This window comes from Amphiprion ocellaris, chromosome 12 (assembly GCF_022539595.1).
Source record: "Amphiprion ocellaris isolate individual 3 ecotype Okinawa chromosome 12, ASM2253959v1, whole genome shotgun sequence".
NCBI classification, from domain to species: domain Eukaryota; kingdom Metazoa; phylum Chordata; class Actinopteri; family Pomacentridae; genus Amphiprion; species Amphiprion ocellaris.
Window position 1 is genome coordinate 6,056,706 of NC_072777.1, and position 24,114 is coordinate 6,080,819.

General features: G+C 41.6%; 2 protein-coding genes across 2 annotated transcripts; both read right to left on the reverse strand.

The window, feature by feature from the left end:
- Nucleotides 1–2,135: 2,135 nt before the first annotated feature.
- On the reverse strand, nt 2,136–13,415 carry LOC129350195 (leucine-rich repeat-containing protein 74A-like). The gene is made up of 14 exons (XM_055015979.1): nt 10,951–13,415; nt 9,548–9,732; nt 9,299–9,474; nt 7,978–8,085; nt 7,727–7,820; nt 7,530–7,579; nt 7,321–7,402; nt 6,388–6,755; nt 6,209–6,304; nt 5,999–6,127; nt 5,179–5,283; nt 4,943–5,028; nt 3,962–4,015; nt 2,136–2,582 (listed from the first exon to the last, which is right to left on the reverse strand). The coding sequence occupies exons 2-13, from the start codon at nt 9,681–9,683 to the stop codon at nt 3,997–3,999; spliced, it is 1,449 nt and encodes a 482-aa protein (XP_054871954.1). The 5' UTR covers nt 9,684–9,732; nt 10,951–13,415; the 3' UTR covers nt 2,136–2,582; nt 3,962–3,996.
- Nucleotides 13,416–13,557: 142 nt separating this feature from the next.
- On the reverse strand, nt 13,558–24,082 carry LOC111583365 (jun dimerization protein 2-like). The gene is made up of 5 exons (XM_023292424.3): nt 23,942–24,082; nt 22,528–22,580; nt 15,497–15,714; nt 14,628–14,732; nt 13,558–14,483 (listed from the first exon to the last, which is right to left on the reverse strand). The coding sequence occupies exons 3-5, from the start codon at nt 15,689–15,691 to the stop codon at nt 14,292–14,294; spliced, it is 492 nt and encodes a 163-aa protein (XP_023148192.1). The 5' UTR covers nt 15,692–15,714; nt 22,528–22,580; nt 23,942–24,082; the 3' UTR covers nt 13,558–14,291.
- Between the last annotated feature and the right edge of the window lie 32 nt (nt 24,083–24,114).

Genomic DNA, 24,114 nt, shown 5'->3' on the forward strand with positions numbered 1-24,114 from the left:
GTCCATTCCACCTCAACGTTCATCTCCTGAGTGCGGTTCTTTGTCTTTTGGAGAAGGACTCGGAAACACGACAACGGCAAAATAAAGGGCACAATACCTTCATAGCTGATCTTGGCCGAAACATTTCATCTCGTGCCAAACCTGTTTTGCCACAGACGAGTTTGTCGTGTGCCAACGGTGGATCTTCAAAGCCTCATTAGCCGGCCTCCACGCTCGGCTCTTGAGAAGCTCCAAATAATGGGATCGTCTCTGACAAAGTCTTAAGGGTTGCTTGGCCGTTTCTCCCACTTCACAAACACAGGCTCGAGTGTGTGCAGCTGTGTGCGATACCTCTTCAGTATTTCTGTTTACTTTAATAATCACGGGGGGACAATGGCTCATGATGTACGTCTTTGTTTCTCTGCCAGCACCTACACAAATGTCTGAACAACACTGTTTGGAGGAAAAACACAGAATTCATTATGCGAACACAAAACACCCAAACATTAGATTACCATGAGAATACTGGAGGTTCTAATGGGCCTGGATACGGCAAACAATGACACAAGGGCTCCTTTAATTTAATTATTTACTTTTACTACCGCTCAAGATTCCATTAGCGCTTTCGAGATCATGCTAATTGGCAGCATACGCCAGTGGGTGCATAGATATCTGAAGGGTTTGTTGGCAGGTTTTTTGTTTGCGAAATTTGGCCAAATCTGTGAATTACCAATTGGACAGCTCAGTAAGATGTGGGGTTTTAAGTCTTTGTGTCCATCCACATGAAAGATGGCCTATTAGAAATTGGCAGCAAGCTGTTTGTTTTCATTAAGCCACATCAGAGAGATAATTTACCTAAATTATTCTGTTTTTTTATTTTCTGTCTTTTAAATAAGCTAATTACATCAGTGCCAGTATATAAAGAATTGGATTGAGATCCAATTGAAAAAGTGTGCGTTTGAGTTTAAAGGACTTGTGATGGCTAAATTCATCTATTTGTACGTTTGTATTCCTGAACGTTTAGCGTTTTAAATAGCTAAGAACAACATAAATCAGATTTTTTTTGAAGTAGAAAGTATAGCTTTGTACGAGTTTTAGGCACTTAGGATGTTTAGTTTCTCACCCATCAGGGAAGACTGGATCGGATTGGTCCTGAATTGAACGTGGTGACAACAAGAAGATGGAGGACTTTTCCAAGAGATGGTTCGGACCCCGCACAGGTGATCTCTGGGATAAAACAGCATCAGATTACAGAGGGACTGTGGCAAGTTTACAAGGCAAAGTATGGTTGCACCAAATACCGATTTGATTTAGGTTTTTCCCACTTTACTGCAGTTTGTTTAACCGATAAATGAAAGCTACTATTTTTAAAAGCAGCCTCACTTCACTTTTAATGCCTAAAACCTCAGCATAGTACCGTATAGTCTCTTCGTCCCCACACGTATTATCAAATGTCTTGTTCATGTACAAACTGGTCCTCGCTTCCATCTTGTCATCACGCTGTGTTGTGGTTTTAGTTGTGTTTGTTAAAGTCCCTCTCCAGTCGCTGGTTAAACCCCTAAAAGCGCATGTATGTGTATCAAAGTTAGACATTGAAAAGGGTTTTTTCCCCATAATTTAAGTTCCAAAATACTTACATTTACCTAAAATGACAATATTTGTCACAAAATGGTAATAATAAATAATTATAGGTCCTTGAAAATGGTTTTTTAAAAAAAAAAAAAAAAAAAGTACAAAACCTCCAATTCTGGCTGGTATTGTGTCTCCATAAAGTTCCTGTAAGTAAGTGTGTGTGTGTGTGTGTGTGTGTGTGTGTGTGTGTGTGTGTGTGTGTGTGTGTGTGTGTGTGTGTGTGTGTGTGTGTGTGTGTGTGTGTGTATATATATATATCCATGTTTCTACTAAAATTTCTCCAATCTGAAAAAAAAGTAATTCATAGTAAATGTATTATTGTCTACTGCATATGGTTCTATAAGTGTCCCTGGCTGACTGCTGCATTGTCATTTTTTTAGGAAATGTGTACTCAAAGATGTCACTTTTCATGATGACAGATTTTTTTTTTCAAAATCATTCCTAATCTGATTTTTTTTTGATGTCCAGCATTTAGCTTCTGAATCAATGACATGATTGGAAAAAAAACCAGTAAAACATTTCAGGCTTTAATCTTTAATAGTTCTTGAGATTTTGGCATCCAAACATAGCCTCAAATTGAATTTCCAATAAAACATGCTAAAAGTTGATTGATGGGCAATTTATGAATCATTTTTATCTCTGAAAGTATTTGATATATCAATCTAAAATATCAGAGATACAAATTTAAATATGAGTGATAATACAATTTTCTGAATGTAGGCTACAGGCCTTTTTGTCAGGGAGTTGATGGAAGAACAGACAGACTGCATGTTATTTTTTAGATCCAGCAGCGCCTGAGAACATCTGAGTGACGTGGAACAATCCAGTGACTTTGACACCAGCGATGAAGACAACAACAATGCCGTAAACAATTATGGCGACATTAACAAAGATCATCATGTGGAGGATTCTCAAACTCTAACACCAGCATGTGGACGATCTCCAGACTTGCGTTGTAGAAGACTGTCTACCTGGGGGATTCAGGAAGAGAAGATGAAGGTGAAAGAAGCAGCAACTGATTCAGGTAGAGTCTGATTAGAGACTAGCTTATTTCCTACACCTGAAACTGTTTTGCTTCTAGCAGCAAATAAAATGTCTTTACTATTAATTAAACGAGAGCTTTACATTTATTTTACAGCTAGGCAACTGTTATCGCTGCATATTAAGCCAGATGTTTCCACAGCAGCAACACATGCACCTGATTAGTCCCATTATTAGGTCTGTGTTTACATATGTGACAGTGATAGGAAGCTGGAGGACATACATTCATAAAACTGAGCTGGTTTGTAGTTTAAATGGGGTCTTTGTCTTCCACAGTTAGTGTCACATCAAGCTGTTTACCCATGATTCATTGTCTCTGGTTAGCGCTGGACCCACCTGACAGAAACCAACTGTGCTGCTGGATATCACACCTTGAGACAATTCAGCAGCACACCCTTTATAATCGTACTCCGTGGGGCCTGCATAAGTAATGCTGCGCATGTATATTCATAAGCGTGCCATTTCCTTTGCAGGCCATTTCATTCAAATCTACCCAATGTGGTGAAACAACTAGCTTGCATCTGGCCCTATTCTTTCTCTCCCCTCGGTCCTTTGATATGGACGCCAGCTCTCTTTTTCTTCCACCTCTTGTTCTGTTGTCATACCAGAAGATTGTTTTGGATGGAGAGAATGAGGCGGAGGACCCTGTGGCCCAGACAGCTGACAGCGCCGAGGTCTGTGCAGCTGGTTGGTGTCAGAGGTTCAAGTGCTCACACTGGATTGGACAGATAAGGGCTGGGCTAAGACCTGCAGAGGGAGGGAGGGAGGGGGGCTGTCGCTGACGTCAGAGGAAGCTGCTGTTAGGATACACCTGTCAGCAGAGCACAGCACCTTCAGGTTGGTGCATTTCCATCATTAGATTATCAAAACAGGTAAAACTGTGCTTTTGTAAGAGCTGCTGGTTTTTCAAAGCCACACTACTGACATCTTAAGGACAAAATCAAGCCTCTGCTTGAATATGTCTCATCTGTTTTTACACGGGCTGCACAGCGACTCGGTGGATAGCACTGTCGCCTCCCAGCTAAAAGATCCCCGGTTCACGTCCCAACCTGGCAGCTTTCTGCATGGAGTTTGCATGTTCTCACCAGCTTCCTCCCACAGTCCAAAAACATGCTGAGGTTAATTAATTCTAAATTGTCTGTAGGTGTGAATGTGATTGTTTGTCTCTATATGTAGCCTTGTGACAGACCGGTGACCTGTCCAGAGTGTCTCCTGTGTTCAAGTCAGCTGGGATAGACTCCAGCCCCCCGCGACCCCACAGAGGATTAAGTGGTGTGGAGATAATGGATGGATGGATCTTTTTACATACCTCCATGCTAGCATTACCATACATCTCCATATCTGTTACAGGTTGGCAAAGTTACTGCAACAACAAAAAAAAAGTTTAGCATTAAATCAACATCTGCCAGTCAACACATTTTTCAGATCATGTTTCCAGCTTGGGCTGCACAGTGGCTTGGTGGTTAGCACTGTCGCCTTCCCAGGATCTTTCTGCATGGAGTTTGCATGTTCTCCCTGTGCATGTGTGGGTTTTCTTCAGGTTCTCCAGCTTCCTCCCACAGTCCAAAAACATGCTGAGGGTTAATTGGTAACTTTAAATTGTCTGTAGGTGTGAATGTGTGTGATTGTTTGTCTCTATGTGTAGCCCTGTGACAGACTGGTGACCTGTCCAGGTGTCCTCTGCCTTCACCCTGAGTCAGCTGGGATAGACTCCAGCCCCCCTCCACAACCCCAATGAGGGTAAGACAAGATCAGCTTTATTCATCCTGGAGGAAATTATTTTGCCAGAGTACAATACAATAAACAAAGGTGAGTGGCATATATACAATTACACAGAGGTTAGTAGTAAAATAGAAATAACAAAGAATACAAAGTGTCTAAAAGTGTTTGTGTGAAGTGTCTAGAAAAAAGTTTTAAAAAATCAACACAAGTACAAAATGTAAACTGTAGACTTAACAACAAGAAACAGATGAAAATGAACTGAAAGTAACAGTAAACAGATGTATTGCACTAGAAATATTGCACTTGAACAATGATATTACAGATCGTAAGTCTGTTAGGAAAAATAGATGTTAAGTGGTGTATAGCTAATGGATGGATGTTTCCAGCTCATTTGGACACAACAGTAAGTGTTGAAGTTGACATTTGTATGGCAAAATCTTAACAGCAAGTGATGACTTCAGCTAAATTACATCCAAATGATCACTTAGAAAACGCTTGTAAATGATGTGATCTGTCTTGACAGACAAAAAAAAACTGATTATTCTAATTATCCAACTGCCAGACTGACCTGTAGGTTACGATGCCTGTGATCTTCTTGTCAAACTGCCTGACCAGATATGCACGCTGACGCTGATCCAGAGGTAGGTTTGCTTCCTGTACACATGACAACTTCGTTTTCTCCATTGCTCATTCATGCAAGTGTAAAACTGCAGCATTCTTAGGTCATTTTTTCTGACAGATTTGTTGTTTTCACAAGAGGTGTATTAATATTGTGCAACCAGTGCAAGAAGTTGTTAGGCTGACCTTTATGGCTTTCCTGAAGACAGAGGTGGGAACCTTCATTGTTCCATCTTTGTCCAAAGCTGTGCAGAAATCCATGATGCTCAAATTTTGCTCTTCAAGGAATTTCTAAGAAAGAATTCAGATTGTTTTACATTTAGAAACACTTCAAAAAAAAAAGTCGCTGAAGCTTCACTAGCACAAAATGAAAGTATTATATTTGCTTTTATGTTATTGAGCTGCACATATTTTAATATGATTACAAATTTTAATTGTGCTAATTTTAAATCCAGCAGTCCTGTATTTTTATCTGCACTTTCATATTTCAGAGTTTGCTCTTTAATTGGTATTTTACTTCATATGAACTCATCTGACTTTTACTATCATCTTCATTTGCATCTCATATTGTTTATATGTGTGGTTTATTTCCCATACTTTATATGAAATTAGCTCTGTTAGTATTTGCACTTCCACTTGGCTCCGTACCATAGATAATTATGCTGTCATATGAATTGAATCATAAATCCAGTCTAGACATTGTTAATGTGGTAAATGACTGTTCTAGCTGGAAACGGCTGATTCTTACTGGAGTATCTACATAGGATTGATATTCTAATGTATTCTAATGCTACATTGTGTTAGCTAATGGTGTTGAAAGGCTAATTGATGATTAGAAAACCCTTGTGCAGTTATGTTTGCACATGAATAAAAGTGGGAGTTTTCATGGAAAACATGAAATTTTCTGGACGACCCCAAACTTTTGAACAGTAGTATATATATATATATATTATTGTAAGAATATGCATGTATCTGTTTGTAGCTATTTATATAGTGTAGGACTGACCTTGAAGATGGGTAGGGCAGATAAGTTCCTGGTGACGAAGTCCATGACGCTGTACTGGACATTCAGAGTAGGACGCCTCTGACGGGCTTTTTGCAGTAGCTCAACGAAGGCCTCGTGCACATACACCCCCTGCACTCACACATTCACATGTACCTTTACTTTCATGGCACAGAGGCAGTAATACAAGCAAAACTATTATGTTGCACTTACAGAAATATCAACCTCCTTCAGTGCTGATTCCGAGTTGTTGACAACAGTTTTGAGCAGCGTCATCGCTCCGGGGTTTGTCATGGGGTTATAGGAAAGCTGAAAAAAAACAGTGATTTAACACGAGCAAATCTACCGTCTCAAGTTCAACAGCACAGGAAGTCACCCTTTCGTTCACTTACCTTGATAACTATGAGGGTGTTGTTGGAGGCGAGGCCCTGGCAGAGTGGCGTCACAGCCTCGTCGTCTATCATGTTATCACTCAGGTCCAGCAACACAAGTGTGCTGTTTAGTTTCACTGCTTTGCCCAGTGACTTCGCCTGGATGTGGCCGAAATTGTTGTGCTTCAGATAGAGCCGCTTCAGAATCCAGTTTAGCAGAGGAAAGGGAAACAAGGGAGGCAAACAGCTGTGATAGGAGATGGTGTTGAATATACGCTGCAGGTTTGTGTCCGAGTGTGTTATGTTTGTCACCTCCAGACCGGCACACAGATCCACGACACTGTGCAGACTCCAACTCAGATTCAGCTCTTCGATACCTACATTGGTTTCTTTGAGCAAGAAGAAACAACTTCAGTCACAACACATTTTATTTTTTCTAAGAAATACAGTGGTCCCTCGTCTATTGTGGGGGTTACGTTCCAGAACCTTATTTTACAGCAAAAATAATTCAAATAATAAATACATAAAAATACTTATACCGTAAAATCCCGCAATATAGCGGAAATTCTGCAATACAATGAGACCGCAAAAAGTGAACCGCGATATGGCGAGGGACCACTGGAACCAAATCATCAACCTCAGTACAGTCCCTTTCTCTCTTAACACCTCCATGGTTATACTCATACAAAAAAGCAAATCAACTAGTAACCGCATGTTTCTGTAGAGGTCATTAGAACAATCATACACATTTAAGAAAGTCTGCACATTTAACTTTCTCTTACTGTTTAAAAAATACATGCAATAGCTGTAGCATCATTCAAGTTTATATTTAACAAAGAAACTAAGGAGAATTTCATGTGGACTGTCAGTGTGTTCAGGTTGTTTGCTTCAGATTTAGAGTTTACATCTGTGTATTCATTCCAAGAATCTGACATCAAAAATGAACTACTGTACCTAACATATGACCCAGGTGTTCTCCTCCTCTTTTACAGAATTTGTTGTGACTGAGGTCCAGCTCTTTGACCATGCAGTTGCCCTATTAGATAAGGAAGAAAATGTGGAAGCTTCTGGCACATTTAGATATGACGATTTCTTGATTCATTATGTGAACACAGGAAGTGTGCAGGAGCTCAGATACTCAATATTCAGCACTTTAGACTCACCCTTAAAGCATCCGCTAAATATTTAGCAGCAGAAGCGTCAAAGCCATTATCTAGGAGAACAAGGGGAGATTAATTTATTACTTTTTTTTTTTTTTTTTTTAAAGCCCACTTGTCCTCTTAATTTCCACTCTATTACCATGATACACTGAGAGGGGCACATAAAAAAAAATTGAGAGATGGAAGAATTAAATGAGTACCTGAGAGTTTGATGTATTTGATAAAACAATTGTTTGACAGAAATTTGGAGATGATTTCAGCTCCTTTGTAGCCCAGCTGGTTGTTGGAAAGATTCTGAAGTAAAGTCATTTTTGAAACAAAAAAAAAAAGCATTAGTGTAATGGAAATATAATTACCTTAAAAGTCACAATTCCTTTTGCAGCTCAAAGCAGATGAGCACAACTTTGGTGAGGAACTGAAGTATTCAGTGTGACAGTTTAAGAATAGTTACTAGACTCTGAATGGTGGTATTCTGGTGAAGCATCTCCATCAGAGGGCGTATTCCTTCTGCTCGAAGTGAGTTGTCCTCCAGCTCCAGGTGGGTGATAACGGTGTCACTCTAAAGAAAGAAAGAAACTACTCGTTAAACAAATGACAGGAGATGCGGAACATTTGAGAAGTCTTCTTTCTCTCTACATTTTTCTATATGTCTACCTTTACTGAACTGAGTTGAGCCACGTCAATGCAACTAACCCTCCCAATTCAAGTCATGGGTTTTTAAAAAAAAAAAAAAAAAAGCTACAGACTTCATTAACCCTCCTGTTGTCTTCATTTACGGGCTCCAAAAAACATTGTTTCCTTATCTGAAAAAAATCCAAAAATTCAGCAAAAAAATTCCCCAAATTTCTGAAAATGTGCAAAATCTTCAGGAAGAAAATTCCAATAATTCCTTAAAAGTTTCCCTTTGAGAATTGATGGGACTCAGAAACACCTCCACAATTTAATCAATTGTTCCTCGTGTCATTTCCGACAGTTAAGTCCTGATCAGTCTGCAGCGGTGGATTTTGTAGTAGGATCGTAATCATGTGATCATCAGCAGGCAGCTGACGTTGTGTTCACTTGTTGTCATAGTTACAGTGATACTGTGCCGCTATCTCGCAGTGACACAGAAATCTTAAACACATCCATTGATCCAGACTATAAGCCGCATCACTGGCAAAATCTAATCAGTTTATTCCTTGTGTCATTTCTGACCTTCCCTGAAAATTTCCTCCAAATCCGTTTTTGAGTAATGTTGCGAGCAGACAGATAAACCAACGCTGATCGTCACATAATTACTCCGCCGCATTCCTTGGCAGAGTAATAAAAAATTCCCTCTCTGAACAAAGCATCTTCAGTTTCCAAAAAAATATCATCTCCATTATTTTTCACTGTCTTTCAACCACATTGATTCTATGTAGTACTAATATTGACACAGAAAACTATTTTAAGGTATCTGACAGCTAAGTTTTTATACTTTTCACTGGCTGTGACGTTCCACTCAGTGGTTTTATTCCAGCGGTAGGTGATTCTGCTGTGTTTTCTATCTTTGTGGGATACCTCAACTCCCCTGTGTGTCTAATATATTCTGATAAAACAGCTCTGCAATAAATTGTACTTTTAAGGAGCTTCCATATTTTTTTGTTAGTACAGGATCAACCTCTGATCTGGCATGACATTACCATCTCAACTGGATGTACAAAGGAGGAATAAAAAAAAAAACCTCCACAAAAAAATGTAAAATTGCACTAATTCATGTGATTAAAGTGAACATGTAATTATAATTGGCATACTTGCAGAGCTATGGCCAGAGCTTTAACCCCTTGTGGTCCCACTCCATAATGGTTCCAGTTTAGATCGGTTTTATCCAAATGGCAGATGAAGGAGGACACGGGGACAGTTCTCATCTGCCGACAGGCCTGCAGGTACAAATCTGTACGGGACAAACTCTGTGTAGGAGTGGTGGCACCTGGAGGGAAGATGGGAGGGTGTTGAAGACTTTATTTCCACTATCATGGAACTGTGTGGTCACTAAACTATACCATCTGCTTCCAGATCAGTGTCCCATTCATCACTGCTGCCCCCATCTTGGTCTTGGGTGGACTTCTTCTGGTCCTGGCCTTCAGTGGATTGGACAGACTGACCAGGAGGCTGGATCTTCTCCTCCGGTTCATCCATTGCACCACAAGATGAGACAGGTGAGATTAGCTGGTTGTCAGCCTGAAAACTACAATCGAAGCATAAACACATTAGTTACACCATTAGCACAGTTTATACACAGTAAAGTCTTACTTCACCCAAATTACCAAAAGGTACAGAAATTAAATGAAACACTTCTTTAAAATGTTCCTGGTTCTTTTAATGAATGAAAATGGTAATACAACTGTCTGAATGGGGGTGGGGGGGGAGACGAGCAAACGAGTTCGTTTTCTGTATTTAAAACAAATATCAACTTCTATATTTACACCCAAACATGTCAAAACCCCGATTATATTGCTCAGAGTAGAGGGAAAAGGAGAAAAGCCGCCTACCTGTGCGAGTTTTGTCACTTTCTGGTGATTGTCTATGAGGCATTTAGGTTCTCGAAAAACTAAACCGTAACGGCATAAAACAAACCAAATGAGGAAAATAACGTACTTTTTATTTTTTTTTCTTTATTTGTTGGCGGTCACTGACCATATAAATAAATCAGCATTGAAACATATTAATGTGTAGACATTAATTTAATGTAGTTCATGAATGCACACACTAGATGGAGCCGCTGACCGTAAACAGGCAAACTGCTGAGGCCAAAATTATTCATACCCACGCCAAATTTGAATTTTACTGAACTTCTAGCTTCTTCTGGTTGCAAATGACAAACACAAGTGCCAAAGGATGGTGTGAAATTGTGTGAGGAATGTAAAATGATCCGTGTTTTTCTATGTTGTTTTGTTTTACAATTTTTACTGAAAATACCATCTAAAATTACTGAGCCCTTGAATGTGACACAGATTATATAGAAAATGCAGCTTTATATGATTCCGAATGGTCTTTTATGGTGATTAAAACCATATTCTGCTGCTTTCTAATACACTATACATGGAGAACAGTTAATCTAGTTGTTCCGCAGTAGTCAGCTGAATATCATAGAGTTTGGTGAGCTTGCTATTGAAGTCCATCACTGAGAGAGCTGCACACTGTGGCTGCTCACAACTCTGAGCAAAGCTAAAAAGCAGAATTCAACAGTTTTCAAGTTCTAGTTGCCACAGTGAAAAGCTTTACAAAAAAGTACAAGGCGTTCCACACTGTAAAAAATCCCAAGAGTAGGGAGGAAGAATCCAGGGATCACCTCCAAACTGTCCTGATAAATCTGAGCAGTTCGGCATTCGGTACGGACGCTGCATCGAGAATGACTTCACTTCTCTAAGACCGACACACAAAGCCTCGCCTGGCCTTTGCTCACCTGGACAAAGAAGAAAGCTGCTGCTAATCAAGTCTGTGGTCGGATGGGATGAAAATGGAGCTGTTTGGACGTGGAGAAGGATAAGATCATCCCCACGGTTAATCACGTTGGTGTAATGCTTTAGGGAGGTTTTTCAGCCAACAGTGAAGACATCATCATTTCTGCAGTGTCCAGAAAAACCTGTCCTTGGGCAGCACCGGCCCTTCCAGCAAGACAACGTACAGCCAACGTGGCGAAGAAATGGTAGACAGAAAACAGAGAGTCAAAACCCAGAGTCCCATCCAGAGTCAGTGTAGGGAACTGAAAATCAGGACGATGAGGAAGCCGTCCAACCTCAAAAACCTGGGCCAAATCCAAAATGAGACATTTGAAAAGCTAGTTAGCAATAACAAGAGTATGGCTGTGGTGGCAAATAAGGGCTTTACTGGGTACAGAGAAAGAGAAATGGTTATAATTCACCATGAACAGGTCCTACACTGTGTATCGCCGTCTTTTTTGTTTCATTTCCAGCCAAAAGGAACCTATTGGTAAAATAAAAAATCTCTATACATGAAAATTTGGCATGGGTATTAACAGTACATACTGTATGAAAGTTTTTGGTTATTTTGGCATTGCTGTATAGTCTTTTTTCACATTCAAATAAAAAAAAAAAAACATTTTTCCCCTGTTAAATGTAATTACTCCACCAAGGAACGGCGAAGTTATGTGACGATTAGCGTTGGTTTGTCCGTCCGTCTGCCTGTTAGCAACATTACTCAAAAACGGATTTGGATGAAATTTTCAGGGAAGGTCAGAAATGACACAAAGACCAAGTGATTAGATTTTGGCAGTGATGCAGCTTATAGTCTGGATCCATGGATCTGTTAGATTTCTGTGTCATTGCGAGATAGCGGCACGGTGTCACTGTAATTATGACTACAAGTGAATGATCACACCATTGCGATCCTACTACAAATCCACCACTGAGGACTTATCAGTCAGAAATGATTCAAGGAACAACTGATTAAATTGTGGGGGTGTTTCTGAGTCCCATCAATTCCCACAGCCCGCTACATGTTTAGGTCACGTGATTCGGTATTTGTACATAACGTACACATGTATAATACACACCTGTGCTCAGTGCAAGGTCATTTTGTTTATGAGTACATCTATATTAAATGGACACATTCTATGTTGTGATTTCTGCCATGAATTTTTTCACAATTTCAGTTGTCAGAAATGATACAACTGAGCAGCCTTGACAGAGTACTGTGCTCTGAGTGCTTTTCTTGTTCACTTTATGTTAGCAGATGGAGAGAGTTATGGCAAGTTTTGTTAATGTTAAGAGCGTTTTATCGAGCGCACCATTATGCATTAGTTAATCCAGGAATATTGACTGAATCACAAGTTCTTGCAAAAGTATGTTTTTTTTCTCCAGCTACACGACAGGCCAAAAGTTTGGAAACAACTTCAAATTTTTGTTCACAATGCCTTTCAAAAATGAATTCTATGGATTTTGGGATGTATTTACTGCATGATCAGACTTTGCTTTCATTGATATGCACCATTTTCCTCCATATACATTGAAGTTACCAGATCATTGCTGAATACATGTTAACAGAAGAAGGGTGTAGTTTTAGAGTTGAGAAGATTTCAGTGCAAAAGTTTAAAAAAAAAATCTGTTTACATTATTCACTTCAGCTCTTTGGCTTTTGAGTTTGCAGACAAAAATCCCAATAAATCTCAACTGTATCCACAGAAATGTCTAGAAAGAAACAGCTGATTAAAGAAATATGAGTACAGATACAAATACCTGATAATTATAGTAAGAATCTATTCTGATGAGTGACTCTTTATATAATAATCATGACAATTTTTTTGTGAAGATGAAGTTATTCTTTAGGATAGACTCAAATTTCAGGTAAATTTTTCCTGCTGTCTGTATTAAAATGTCAATGAGTGTCATAGAAGATCTGTAACTCTGCCGACTTCCTCCAACTAAAAACAATTACATAAAATGCTACTGTGCAAAAATTAAGCTATAAGGCTAAATAGAAAGTATAATTTCAGTTAGGCAAAAGCATTTCCTTAAAGGACGGTAACAAATCCAGAGGCTGCCAGTGATATGTGGTGGAGTTAGAACGCTGTCAGCAACTGTCTGTTCTGTCAGCAGATGGGAGTTGTTTCTCCTGCCGAGCCTCGAACAAAGGGAGCCACAGTAGTCAGCCCAAGAGAAATAAAAGCATGAATGACCTTTTCAGAGTTGTGCAAATGAAAGTAAAGCCCTGATTTTGGCAATATGCCTCGGCTGAAGCAAACACGATTGCACAACTTCTGTCACTTGATAGCTCTAGTGTCATGGCTGGGAGGAACAAACACGAGGATTCATTTCACCGGAGTAAATGCCCACGAAGTTGTGCGTCTGAGAAAGCAATGTCGATCTCTTTCTTGTAGTTAGAAAATAAAATTTAATCTATTCAGGGTATCAGAGTTCATACATAGATACAGGTGCAGAACAGACAGTGAAATACTGCTCAGCTGAAGAGATTTCTGCTTGTTTTCACAGCTGTTTGACAGCGCAACATGACAGACGGGAGAGACTGAAAAAGAACAAATCACATCAAGTGATTAAACGAGCATTTCATATATGTTTATGTATACAAAGCAGTATAAAACAAGTACAATAATGGACACACAACAAGTCCAAAAAAATAAGGGTGTAAACATTTCGTGTATATGTGCTTTTCATGACGCCAGCGTCACCACAAATCGGATCAACCGGTAACTGCCATCGTCGAGGCAGGGTATAGAAATCAACATAAAAAAACAAAAAAAACACTCCTCCGTCTGGTGCATTCGTATTGAGTATTGTATCCTAAAAACTCTACACCTGTATATTTCAACTAGTATACATAGGAAAACTGCAGAACACTAAGCCTTTGTGGGTCTCTACATTGAAACGATGCCACACAGTCTACTCAGGGCTTTTGTAACAGAGCACCATATTGATATTAGTGTGAGTCCTCGGCGCTGTTTCCTGTCGTACTCTACTGTTTCCGTTGGTCCCTTTTACGTAGAGATGGTTGCAGTAACAACGAGGCACAGCGGGTGTCGACGACAACACTTAATGTGGAGATGAAACTGGGGATTTCCAGTCTTCCAATGGACAGAGCCAGCTCATGTAGCAGTGCTGAGGAAGCCCCACGACCTCAGATCTTTGGGCAGAGTCTCCAAACGTCTCCAGCTTGGGAGCTCAAGTGCTTGTTTAGAAATCTATTGCCAGTTATGTTTTGCGTTTAAACGGCAGCCGCGGCGGTGCTAGTTCGGGCTTTCGGGGACTTTGCATCCCCGGCGTCCCGGTTTCACTTGGTTTCGGCGGACAGCTGCTCCAGCAGAGGGTTGACCTCGCTGTCGGGTGTTTTGACGCTGTCGGTCCTCACGATGCAGGTGGGCCGGTGGAGGTTGAGCATCACCATCAGCTGCTGCCTCTCCAGACGGAGCTCCTCGATCTGGGCCTTCAGCTCCGAGTTCACCATCTCCAGACGCTCGGATTCCTGGAAGGAGACATCGGTTTAGATTTCAGAGTTGTCAATCAGGCTAAATGGTCTAAACATGATTTAGCAGTTCAGGTTCACTAAAGTCAGCTAATTCTGGGCCTCTTCTGCTCATAAACATGCAGCGCTGAGTCATGAACTCACCCTTTGAAGGAAGTCGGTCCGTTCCTTCTTTTTGTTTCGGCATCGCGCTGCTGCTACCTTGTTTTTCTCTCGTCTCCGTTTCCTCCTTTCTTCATCTTCATCCATCTGAAAACAAAATGTGGCATCAATATAAAAACAGGCACTTCTTCAATCCATATTATAGCCTTTTAATAAAAAAAGAAAATATGGATATATAATGTCTGCTATGAGGACATTTAAATTTTATAGAGTTCCTGAATATAAAGTCATTTTTATCATTCTCAACGGCCCTCTCATTATTTCAGTCCATTCAGATTGCAAACATAAATCAGAATACCGTAATGTTCGTACTATTGAGCGCACCTGAATATAAGCCGCACCCACTAAATTTAAAAAGAAAAAAATTTTGTACATATGTAGGCAACACTTGTCTATAAGCCACAGGTGTCCATGTTGTAACATGAGATATTTACACAGAAAGATTTGTTTAACTTTTAATTAAAGCGTGTAAAAAAAGTAGTGGCTTATAGTCCAGAAATTACAGTAGTTACTGTGTATTATTAAAGAATAGAATAGAATAGAAAAAGCTTTTATTGTCACTGTTACAAAAAAACTTTCAAAATCTGTTTGGCTCGCTCTATTAGCAGCATTACAAGATAAATTATACAAAACAATATTAAACACAGATTAAAAAATATATACAACCAAAACATATACAAAAGAGCAAATATGTACCAGAGATATGAACATTAAAAAACCATAAATAAGAATTGTTGTGTTCTTTAATGACAACTGGTAGCAGAAAATGATCAAATCTGCCTTGATAGGAGGTATTAAACATCCTGAACACGCAACTTTTACACTCCCTTCTCTTTTCTCTTCCTCCTCACCTCCGTCTTGATGGCCAGCGGCCTCTTCCCCAGCCTCCCCAGGAAATGCAGCGGGGACAGCATGGTGCCCAGCTGGCGGAAGTCGGCCAGCTTGAGTTGATCAGTCAGTGTGGTGGCCGAGATGCCCGCCAGCGGGCCGAGGCTGGGCAGGGAGCCCGCCGCCAGCGAAGGGTCAGGTATCTGTCCCGGCATCATGTCCGACTCGGCCACCACCGCCGCTGTGGGGACAGAAAAGAGGAAGAGAGGAGGCGATTAGAACGAGAGAATCAGGCCTGGAAAGAACTCGCTGACAATGAAAATTTAGTGCAGTTTCTTTCTTTTTTTTTTTAGACACTTCTTTGAAATACTTTTAAGTTCCCTTCTAGCATGAAAAAAAAACTAATTAAATGCCAGTTCCACTTGTTTAAAAACGGTCGATCTCCAGTGTGCCACAGTTCCACATAGATCTTTTTTTTAATTAGTAGATTATATTGTATAGACTTGTGTTTCATTCTTGCACTCTGCTGATAAAATAAGCTCTAGATTTACATTCATCATATGGCACCAATCTGAAAGCATCTTTTATATTTATTATGATGTTACAGTTTTGGCATTCCTCCCCAAAAAGATGATTTACGGTCTTATGCCCTTGTCATCAAATATCTCTGTAAATATAGGTTGCCGTTTCCAAGAATGCATTCAAAGTTGACAGCTCTGACAGCTGTGTTATCTTCTTAGTCAGCAACCGGCAAAAAGGGGGGGAAAAAAAATAACAAACTTCACACTGTCAGCAGCGACACACTCATCTCTGTAGCTGCACATGCAAACGGTAGCCATGAAAGCCTTCTGTAGGACCACATGAACTGAGAGCTGGCTTATGTTTCTGATAAATTTACCAAGTGGTTTTGGTGTCGAACGTTTCATTCAGTTTTTGCGAAGGGGATTCAAAGGATATCAAAAGCGATCGTGTCAAACCGGAGCGGGTAACACTCACGCATTCCATCACCACCCTCTTTCAACAATTTAGGGCAGTTTAGAGGATTCGACCACAGCGCTTTTAATGTAATCAGGGAGGAATGAGAGACGGAGAGGAGAAAAGAAGAGGGGGAGAAGCTGTGCAGGCATAAAGGAAGTGGCTGGAGAATTAAGACGTCTCTCTAATTACTGTAAGGCCCAGAGTTGGAAAACTTCTGATGGCCAAATAAAAAACAAATGTTACAGATGAGAGCAGTGTAACATGAACCTACTCAACCCTGCCCATCCCTGCGATCTCTGAGGAGAAGCAGAGTGAGACCAGGGAATTAGGAAAAAGTCAGATATAAATTGTAGGAAAGTAAGTGCAGTAAAATAAAAGAAACATGAAGGTAAATAGATGTTACATGGACATTTGGTGGATATCATTTGTTTTTTTGTTTTTTTTTACAGAACTCCTGATGCAACGTAACAACCGATATTTCAATAACTTTGGCTCGTCGACGCCAGATAGGATTACCCGCCAAACCCGAACCGATGAGGACTTTTTAAAAAAGACAGACGGTATGGATGTAACTCTGACATTAATAGCTTCACTCACATTCACCTCCTGAGCATTCGGCCACAGCTGAACCTCTACAGGTTGGGCGCAAACCCGAACAAAGCCCCTCTCATACTGAACCAACAAAGACGCATTGTGAGGTGCTGCAAAAAACAGCTGACTTTGCTGGTGGGTGACTGGCTGACAGGCTGATGGTACTGAAAGTTAGACCAAGTTTTTCTGTCTTTGCGACTTCTTTTTTTTTCTCCTCCTTTTTGCAGGGCTGAAAGAAGGCTCGCTCTATTACAAAGGCCGTAGAGGAGGTAATGAAAAAAGCAGCGTTATGTAACTCTATTCTAATGTACTCCACCCTGCTTATGGGCTGGTCCCAAAGTGTTTTCACAGTTGCTGGAGGGTTTGCAGTCGTGCATGGCAGAACCCAAATCAATACTGAAGAGTAATAATAGAGCTGCTTTGGTGCTGAATGATTTTGACATACATCTCACATACTGTCAAGCCGACATTATTAATCGTCACATGTCACATTTAGCTCCAAATTTTGATATTTACGGTACGTTTAAGAAAGATGCAGCACTCAAAACTCTTTCAGTTGCTCTTCATACTCCTCTCGACTTGTTCTCCACCACCTTCAGTTATCGTTTATTCACTCCAAGGACAAGTTGGTGTGTGGAGCCAGTGTCTCATGAGGCGTTTTATTACTTAAATCCTGGCCACCCCTCCCTCCCCTTCTCCCACTGTATGTATACTCCCATTTACACTGCACTTGGCAGCAGCCTGTTGTTTTTGCTGGAGAGGAAAGGAACAAGACGGCCCTGGTGAAAAATCTCTCTCAGACAAAATTCCTTCTCTCTCCAATTCCCGGGAGAGGTGTCACAACAGTGGAAGGTGCTCAGGCCTTCTCGGAACAGAGCATGAATTGTGACGAACCACTGATTTCATGATCTTTATGTCTTATTATATGAAGTCAGAAATCAGGCCAACATGAGCAGGAGATTTCAGACCAAACACTGTGATATGTGTTTTCTCACTCTGGCTTCAGGAGCTGCGATGGAATTTAAAATTTGCAATCCAAAGTAACCCCTGGGCCGAGAGAACGGCCACAGGAACTGAAGCACCCATTAGGAGGGACTGAGCAAATCGCTTTCAGAGCCAAAATGGAGTCCAATATCCAAGCTGGCCAGACACTCGGGACCAGTTTACAGACTCGAATTAGGGTCCAACCTGGACAAACACAATTCGTCAAAGGGAACAGATGCAGAAGGAAAAAAAAGTCACTTCAACAATAATCTTATTTTGTCTACTAGACTGGCTCATATGCAACACACTGTAATTGAATCCTGCTCTGCCAGACGTTGCAAGGAAAGCCCCCATTCCTTGCCATGGCTTGTTGAGACATGCACATAGACATGCATGCAGTTCAGCATACAAACATACATATCTGTCTGCTTAACATCAGATGACACAAATCAAAATCCCACAGAGGCTGTTTCGCCAGTGGCCTCCAAAACAACGGTGAAATGGTGCGTGAAGCGAGATACCTATCAATTACGAGACATAAAAGTGAGTTACACGCCACTCCTGACAGTTTAGTGCTGTTGTAAAGTACGACACGTAACAGGCTCCTGACGCGTCTCACTCGCAAGTTAAACCTGGCTTTTAAGTTGAGCAGAGAGTTTGTTGTGTTTAATTTGTTCCGTCTTCAAGCCGCCACGCAAGTGTCTGTAAATCCCCCTTGCAAATTCAACAGCCATTCAAGCCTTGAGACATGAAACTCTTTAAAAAAAAAAAAAAAGTCTCATCTGTACAACACAGGGAAAGTTTGCTGATGCATGTCTTGCAGGGTGTAATTAGGCCCAAAAGCATGAGTCAAAGTGAATTTTACATTTTTCAAAAGAGGGGTATTTTTCTCTCTTTTTTTTTTCTGTCAGCGGCAGCCTGCAGCCGAGGATTAGTGGTCAGCGTTTGATGATGCAACGCCGTTACTGTGCTTTTGCAGTCAAGCAGAAAAGCCAGTGCCACAGCTTTTAGGCCCACACTAGCCCTCAAACAAAGACACCTACACAGCCCCGGCAGCAGCAGTGTGGGCACCGCTAGCTCTCGGGGGCTAACTGAGAGGAGACGAGCTGAAGCCAAGGGCGGGGAGCAGGAAATGTCATGTATTAGTTATGAAATATAGGAGCGAGCTCAACGCAGGTTCTGGCGTCGGCCCAAAACTAATCTGACTGCATGTGAGTTGCGGTTAGCGGGAGGTGTGTGTGAAGAGAGCATGCCAGAGGGTGCATGTGAGGGGTTCTTATGTAGAAACGTGCAGGCAGTGTGTCCTATATATACATATGTAAGTTTAATTCTCTGGTTTCTTTGCTCACATACTCTATCTGTCTTCAGCTTGACCAAATGTGTCCATTTCCTGAGAGCAATTAGCAGCGCTGAGGAATTCAGCCCCTTACCATCAGCAAGCAGCACGACTGGAGGCCCTATTATCCTCATTCCTTATAGACACGGTGAAGGAGAATAGTGAGAGGGGGGCTTGCAGGGGCTTTCAAAAGCTCATCATTACCTTTACATACTGTTGCCTCCACCAGAGCAATCATTTCTGTGACTGAAAGCTGGAGTCAAAAGTATTTCCTTGCTAATTCACCTTGAAATTCTGGTGCTGCCAGAATGCTCAGCTTTAAATCACTGGATCATGGCATCAACAGGAAAGACTCGCACACGTTCCACGATGCTGTTCGACCACTATTTGTCAGCATACTTTATTAAAGTCTAATTTTAGATTAATAGTCATTGCACAGGCCACACACCAGCATCTTGCAAAACTCCTGCAAACAGCTTCTACAGCTCCACATAAGCGCTGAAAAAAAATGAGCAATGTGCGCGAAGGCTCTGGCCAAGGCACACTCTCTCAATCTCCGGCCAAGGTCTGGGCGATCATCATTACCGTCTGCACTCAGTCAGACTGTGTGTTGAGTTACAGCCTTTCGCAATCCTCTGAGGAAACCAGGGAATTTGGCACCGACTCTCCTCGAAGACAGGACAGTCCAAATATACAGTATCAACATTCCTCCAAGCCCTCATTATATTTTCATTGGAGGGACAAGACAAGACACAGGCACAGAAACAGAGCAGACGCTGCTGCTCTGATCATGCTGGTGTCATCTCTGACCAGAAAACTCCAGGGCGATCATGTGTGGGAGTGGAAGTGATTATCACAACAGAAAACAGGATCTCTTTTCATTTCAGCTTTCATTTCTTTGTTGGACGTTGTTACGGGCTAAATAACCGCCACAGATAAAAGGAACCTTTCCCAATTCCCTACGTGATGACGATTTAACCTTTCCAAAGCGATCCAACGCAATTATGAACATTTAACTTTACAGAACTGTCAGTGATGATGCGATCCTCAGCTGCAGCAGCTCTGGGCAGCGCTCAACTTCCCGTCACAGTTTGTGTGTGTCAAGCAGGACTGCGGTGCACGGAGGGGTTATCTTTTGTTCACGGTGAAATTTCACAAGGGAGAAAGTTTAACTACTGCATTTTATTGTGGACTTCTGCCTAAGAATGAAAAATGTTTCAGACGAACCCAAACACCAAACACCTGCAGATATGCACAAAGCATGAAGTGTGTGGCTGCCTTCATTCAGACGTTACTGTGTGATCATTGGCTGGATTCCTGCTCGGCTTGCTCGGTGCCATTCAAACAGTCACATAGCTATATTCTGCATCTGGGTGGTCCTGCTTGAATTATTATAATGTCACTATTTTTCTTCACATCGCAAGTCAAGATTAGACTTTGCGTGGCACAGAGCTTTGGCTTGGCTCAGACACGGATTAAATGAATCAAAATACAAAATGCAGACAAAAGCCTTTTTCAGATGTATGGGGTTGACTTCTGTGACAAATCCCAGGCAAGTTGTGTGCAATCCCTGATAACGAGCTATTGGCCAACCGAGCGGTGAAAATTAGATTTAACGCTGTCTGTTGAAGCAATCGCTATTATTATGTAACGTGCGGTTGTCAGTTAAATGCCGTTTCATACTTTGTCCTCTGACATTTCCTCATCGGCCCCACGTCAAGCAGACATGTGCAGTGCAGACGCTGGAGTGATTAAACAAGCTCCAGTCTCAGCACTTTTTCTATGTGTTCAATCCTTTTGTTTCCCTCAAAGGCTGCGAGCTAAAAGGTCAGTGTTTCCGTCAACATTTAGCGACAGGAGTGTTTTTTGTGCAAACACAGGAATCTGGCTACGGTTCCAAAAGAAATGCAGGAAATCTGGAAATCATAACTGTGTAAAGGCCCTTTTTAAAAAGCACCTCTTTTTGTAAAAACACTGGCTTTAGTGCCCCTTCTCTCAGTTACACCTTTGGACATTGGGGTGTTTGCTTCCACGGTGTACATCTAGTCTGGTCCTAACACGCTGTTTTTACAAAGCATGTGGAAAGGCTTATGGGGACTACAATGTGATACTGATAATGTGATACCCACAGCAGTGAATAGCTGCTCCCCCAGCATTAGTATTAGTACCACTGAGTCTAGCTGTTGCATAGTTGGCTCGCTCGCCTGCAATGCGTCTGCTGTCTATTCAGCGTACTGGGGTGCAGCTTGGCAATTCTAGCTCTCCAGAGACGCACTGGAAGGCATTTCTACTTAAAATAAACCCTGTGCGCCCACGTCCAGCCTCTCAGCCCTGACGGCCCTGTGCTGCTTGTCGGCTCGCCAGCCCTTCCCCATTAATCCACTGCAGCATTCCATTTATGCGGAAACCATCCCACGGATGTGCCCGGGCAGGCGCTGGGGCATTTAAAACCCTCTGTAACACACGCTCATTCACTTAGACGCGCGCAAACACAGATACCAGACACAAAGGAAACATATATAAAGAGCACACCAAAATAGTTTCCCCTGCGTGGCATATATTTGTAGCGAGCATGCACTGCACCAGCTGAAGGGCATGCACTCGCTATATAGGAAAACGCTGAACCCGTGAACTTGCAAGTGACAACCCCCCCCCCCCGACAACACGAACACACACAGTCCATCCCTACCAATCATGTTTCCCATTCCATGATTGGCCTTTAGCCTTCACGCCAACAAGGGAGGATAAGAAGCTGGCCTAGATATAGTTAATACTACACAGTTAAGAGTAAGTATTTTGAAAGATTCCAAAGCGGACAAGAGGATGTTATTTACCGCCTCATCTCACCAGCACCCAGAAAGTTGCTGTAGTGATAAAAAGAACAATTCAACACTCGAGTCTGGCTATCTACTAGTATGCAAATTCACATTAACACAAGTTTCCCTCGTCCAGGATCCAGAAAACTAGACTTAAACACGCAGCATGATGGGCCAAAGCAAAGATTAGCAATAATCTGAGCACACGTTCCCGGCTGTACCCGCACGCTGCCAAGGAAACTTCACACTTCATTTACATTAGTTGTGTTTCAAGGTGAATTAGCTGCACCTTGCTCTTTTATTTTGCAAGTGCAGCCATCAGAATCTGTTTTAAATACATGATACTTACTCAGAGAAAACTTGTCAGTCGTCTTCTGTCAATGATGCAACTTTGTTTGGACGCTGTAAGGAGTTAATGAGACATTTATTACCACTTATCACAACAGAAATTTTGTCATTAGTTCAGAAATGAAATATACTGACAACTTCAACGGCTGAAACTAATTGCCATCTGTTTTGATTACTAAAAAAATGGTAAAAAATTCTCTGATTTCAGCTTTTCGAGCATGAATATTTTCTGGTTCCTTTTTTCTCTGTGACAGTAAACTAAATATCTTTGGGGTGTGAAAAAAACAACAACACTGATGGCATTTTTCCCCATGTGCTGCCATCTTATACACCAAGCAACTGACCAATTAATCAAGAAAATAAGCAGCAGATCATAATTAGCTGCAGCCCTACAGTGAATTATCAAGCAAAAGCACCAATCACTCTCATAGATGAATTGCTGCGTTTTCCTAATTGCTTTTATTACAGCTTTATGTCACTGTTAAGTGAATATCTGTGGGGTTAAGGTGACAAAACAAGCACTTTAAAAGACATCACAGTAGTCTTTCAAAGTGTGGTTGCCACTTTTTAGCAAGAACTGAATCACAAAATAAAGAAAAAATAAAAAGAATGATTATTACTGGTCTTAAATCCATATTGTTTTGCAGTAATTTTGCAGATTTGGCACTGGCAGCTTGCTATCTGCCTTAAATCCGTATTATTAGTGCAGTAATTTTGCAGATTTGCCACTCTCAGCATGCTTATCTCTCTTGCACCTGTATGCAGAGTGGTAATATGAGAGGCAGACGGAGTGGACGAGCTGGCTAATGTCCTAAATGTGCAGCGGCAACACAGGGAAGTTGAATGTTTGGGATGGTTAAAGCCCTGCAGACTCGGTTGCAGGGCTGCTGCAGCAACACTTAGCTTCCTAGCTTAGCGGTCGACTCCTCCGAAAGCCACAGTGTGCGGCGGCGTGTGTGAGGCGTTACATAACAGCCTTCACACGGCTCACCGACAGTTAGTGAGTTGAGCAAACACCGAAAAGGAAGAATCCCGAGACGAAAATACCACCCCGACACAAGTACGAAGTGTAGTTTAGCTAACGGCTCCGTGAATAACTAGCGACAGTTGCTACGACAACAACAACAACGGCGGCGGCGGAGTTAACGGTCGCGGCGGCGGCAACGCAATTTGCGGCTCGGAAAACTTTAAAAACTGCGGGAAAAAAAACGCCACACTTTCCGGGGAAACTGATCCGACAGCACGTATTTAAACGATGACATTAGCAAACACCGCACTGGAGCTCAAACGCCGAGAGAAATGTCATATATGCGGCGATGAAAGTGCGATAAATGTATGCAAATTTAGCTAACTATTAGCACGCAAAAATAAAGCAAAGGCGGAGGGGAGCGGCGGCGGCGGCTACACACGCTTACCTGTTGTGCGTCCAAAAAACAAAATCCGCAGTAATGGTGGGACGGCTGTGGGAGTCGGGACTCGGATGTAGGTTTTTGGGACTAAGTGAGGTCGTTGCATCAGCCCCGTTTAAGTAGCGAGCTGGGCTGTGAGGGCTCAGGAATGCGGAACTGCTGCCCCAGACGTAAGCATG

Bases quoted from the DNA above. Each gene is read 5' to 3' on its own strand.
- LOC129350195 (XM_055015979.1), bottom strand. From the start codon at position 9,683: ATGGATGAACCGGAGGAGAAGATCCAGCCTCCTGGTCAGTCTGTCCAA. The intron at 7,821-7,977 runs GTAACTATTCTT...ACTTTACTTCAG, and splicing joins ATACCACCATTCAGAGTCTA to AATCTTTCCAACAACCAGCT. The intron at 7,403-7,529 runs GTGAGTCTAAAG...CTTATCTAATAG, and splicing joins ATTTAGCGGATGCTTTAAGG to GGCAACTGCATGGTCAAAGA.
- LOC111583365 (XM_023292424.3), bottom strand. From the start codon at position 15,691: ATGATGCCGGGACAGATACCTGACCCTTCGCTGGCGGCGGGCTCCCTG. The intron at 14,733-15,496 runs GTGAGGAGGAAG...TTTTGTTTTCAG, and splicing joins CGCTGGCCATCAAGACGGAG to ATGGATGAAGATGAAGAAAG. The intron at 14,484-14,627 runs GTGAGTTCATGA...GTCTCCTTCCAG, and splicing joins GGACCGACTTCCTTCAAAGG to GAATCCGAGCGTCTGGAGAT.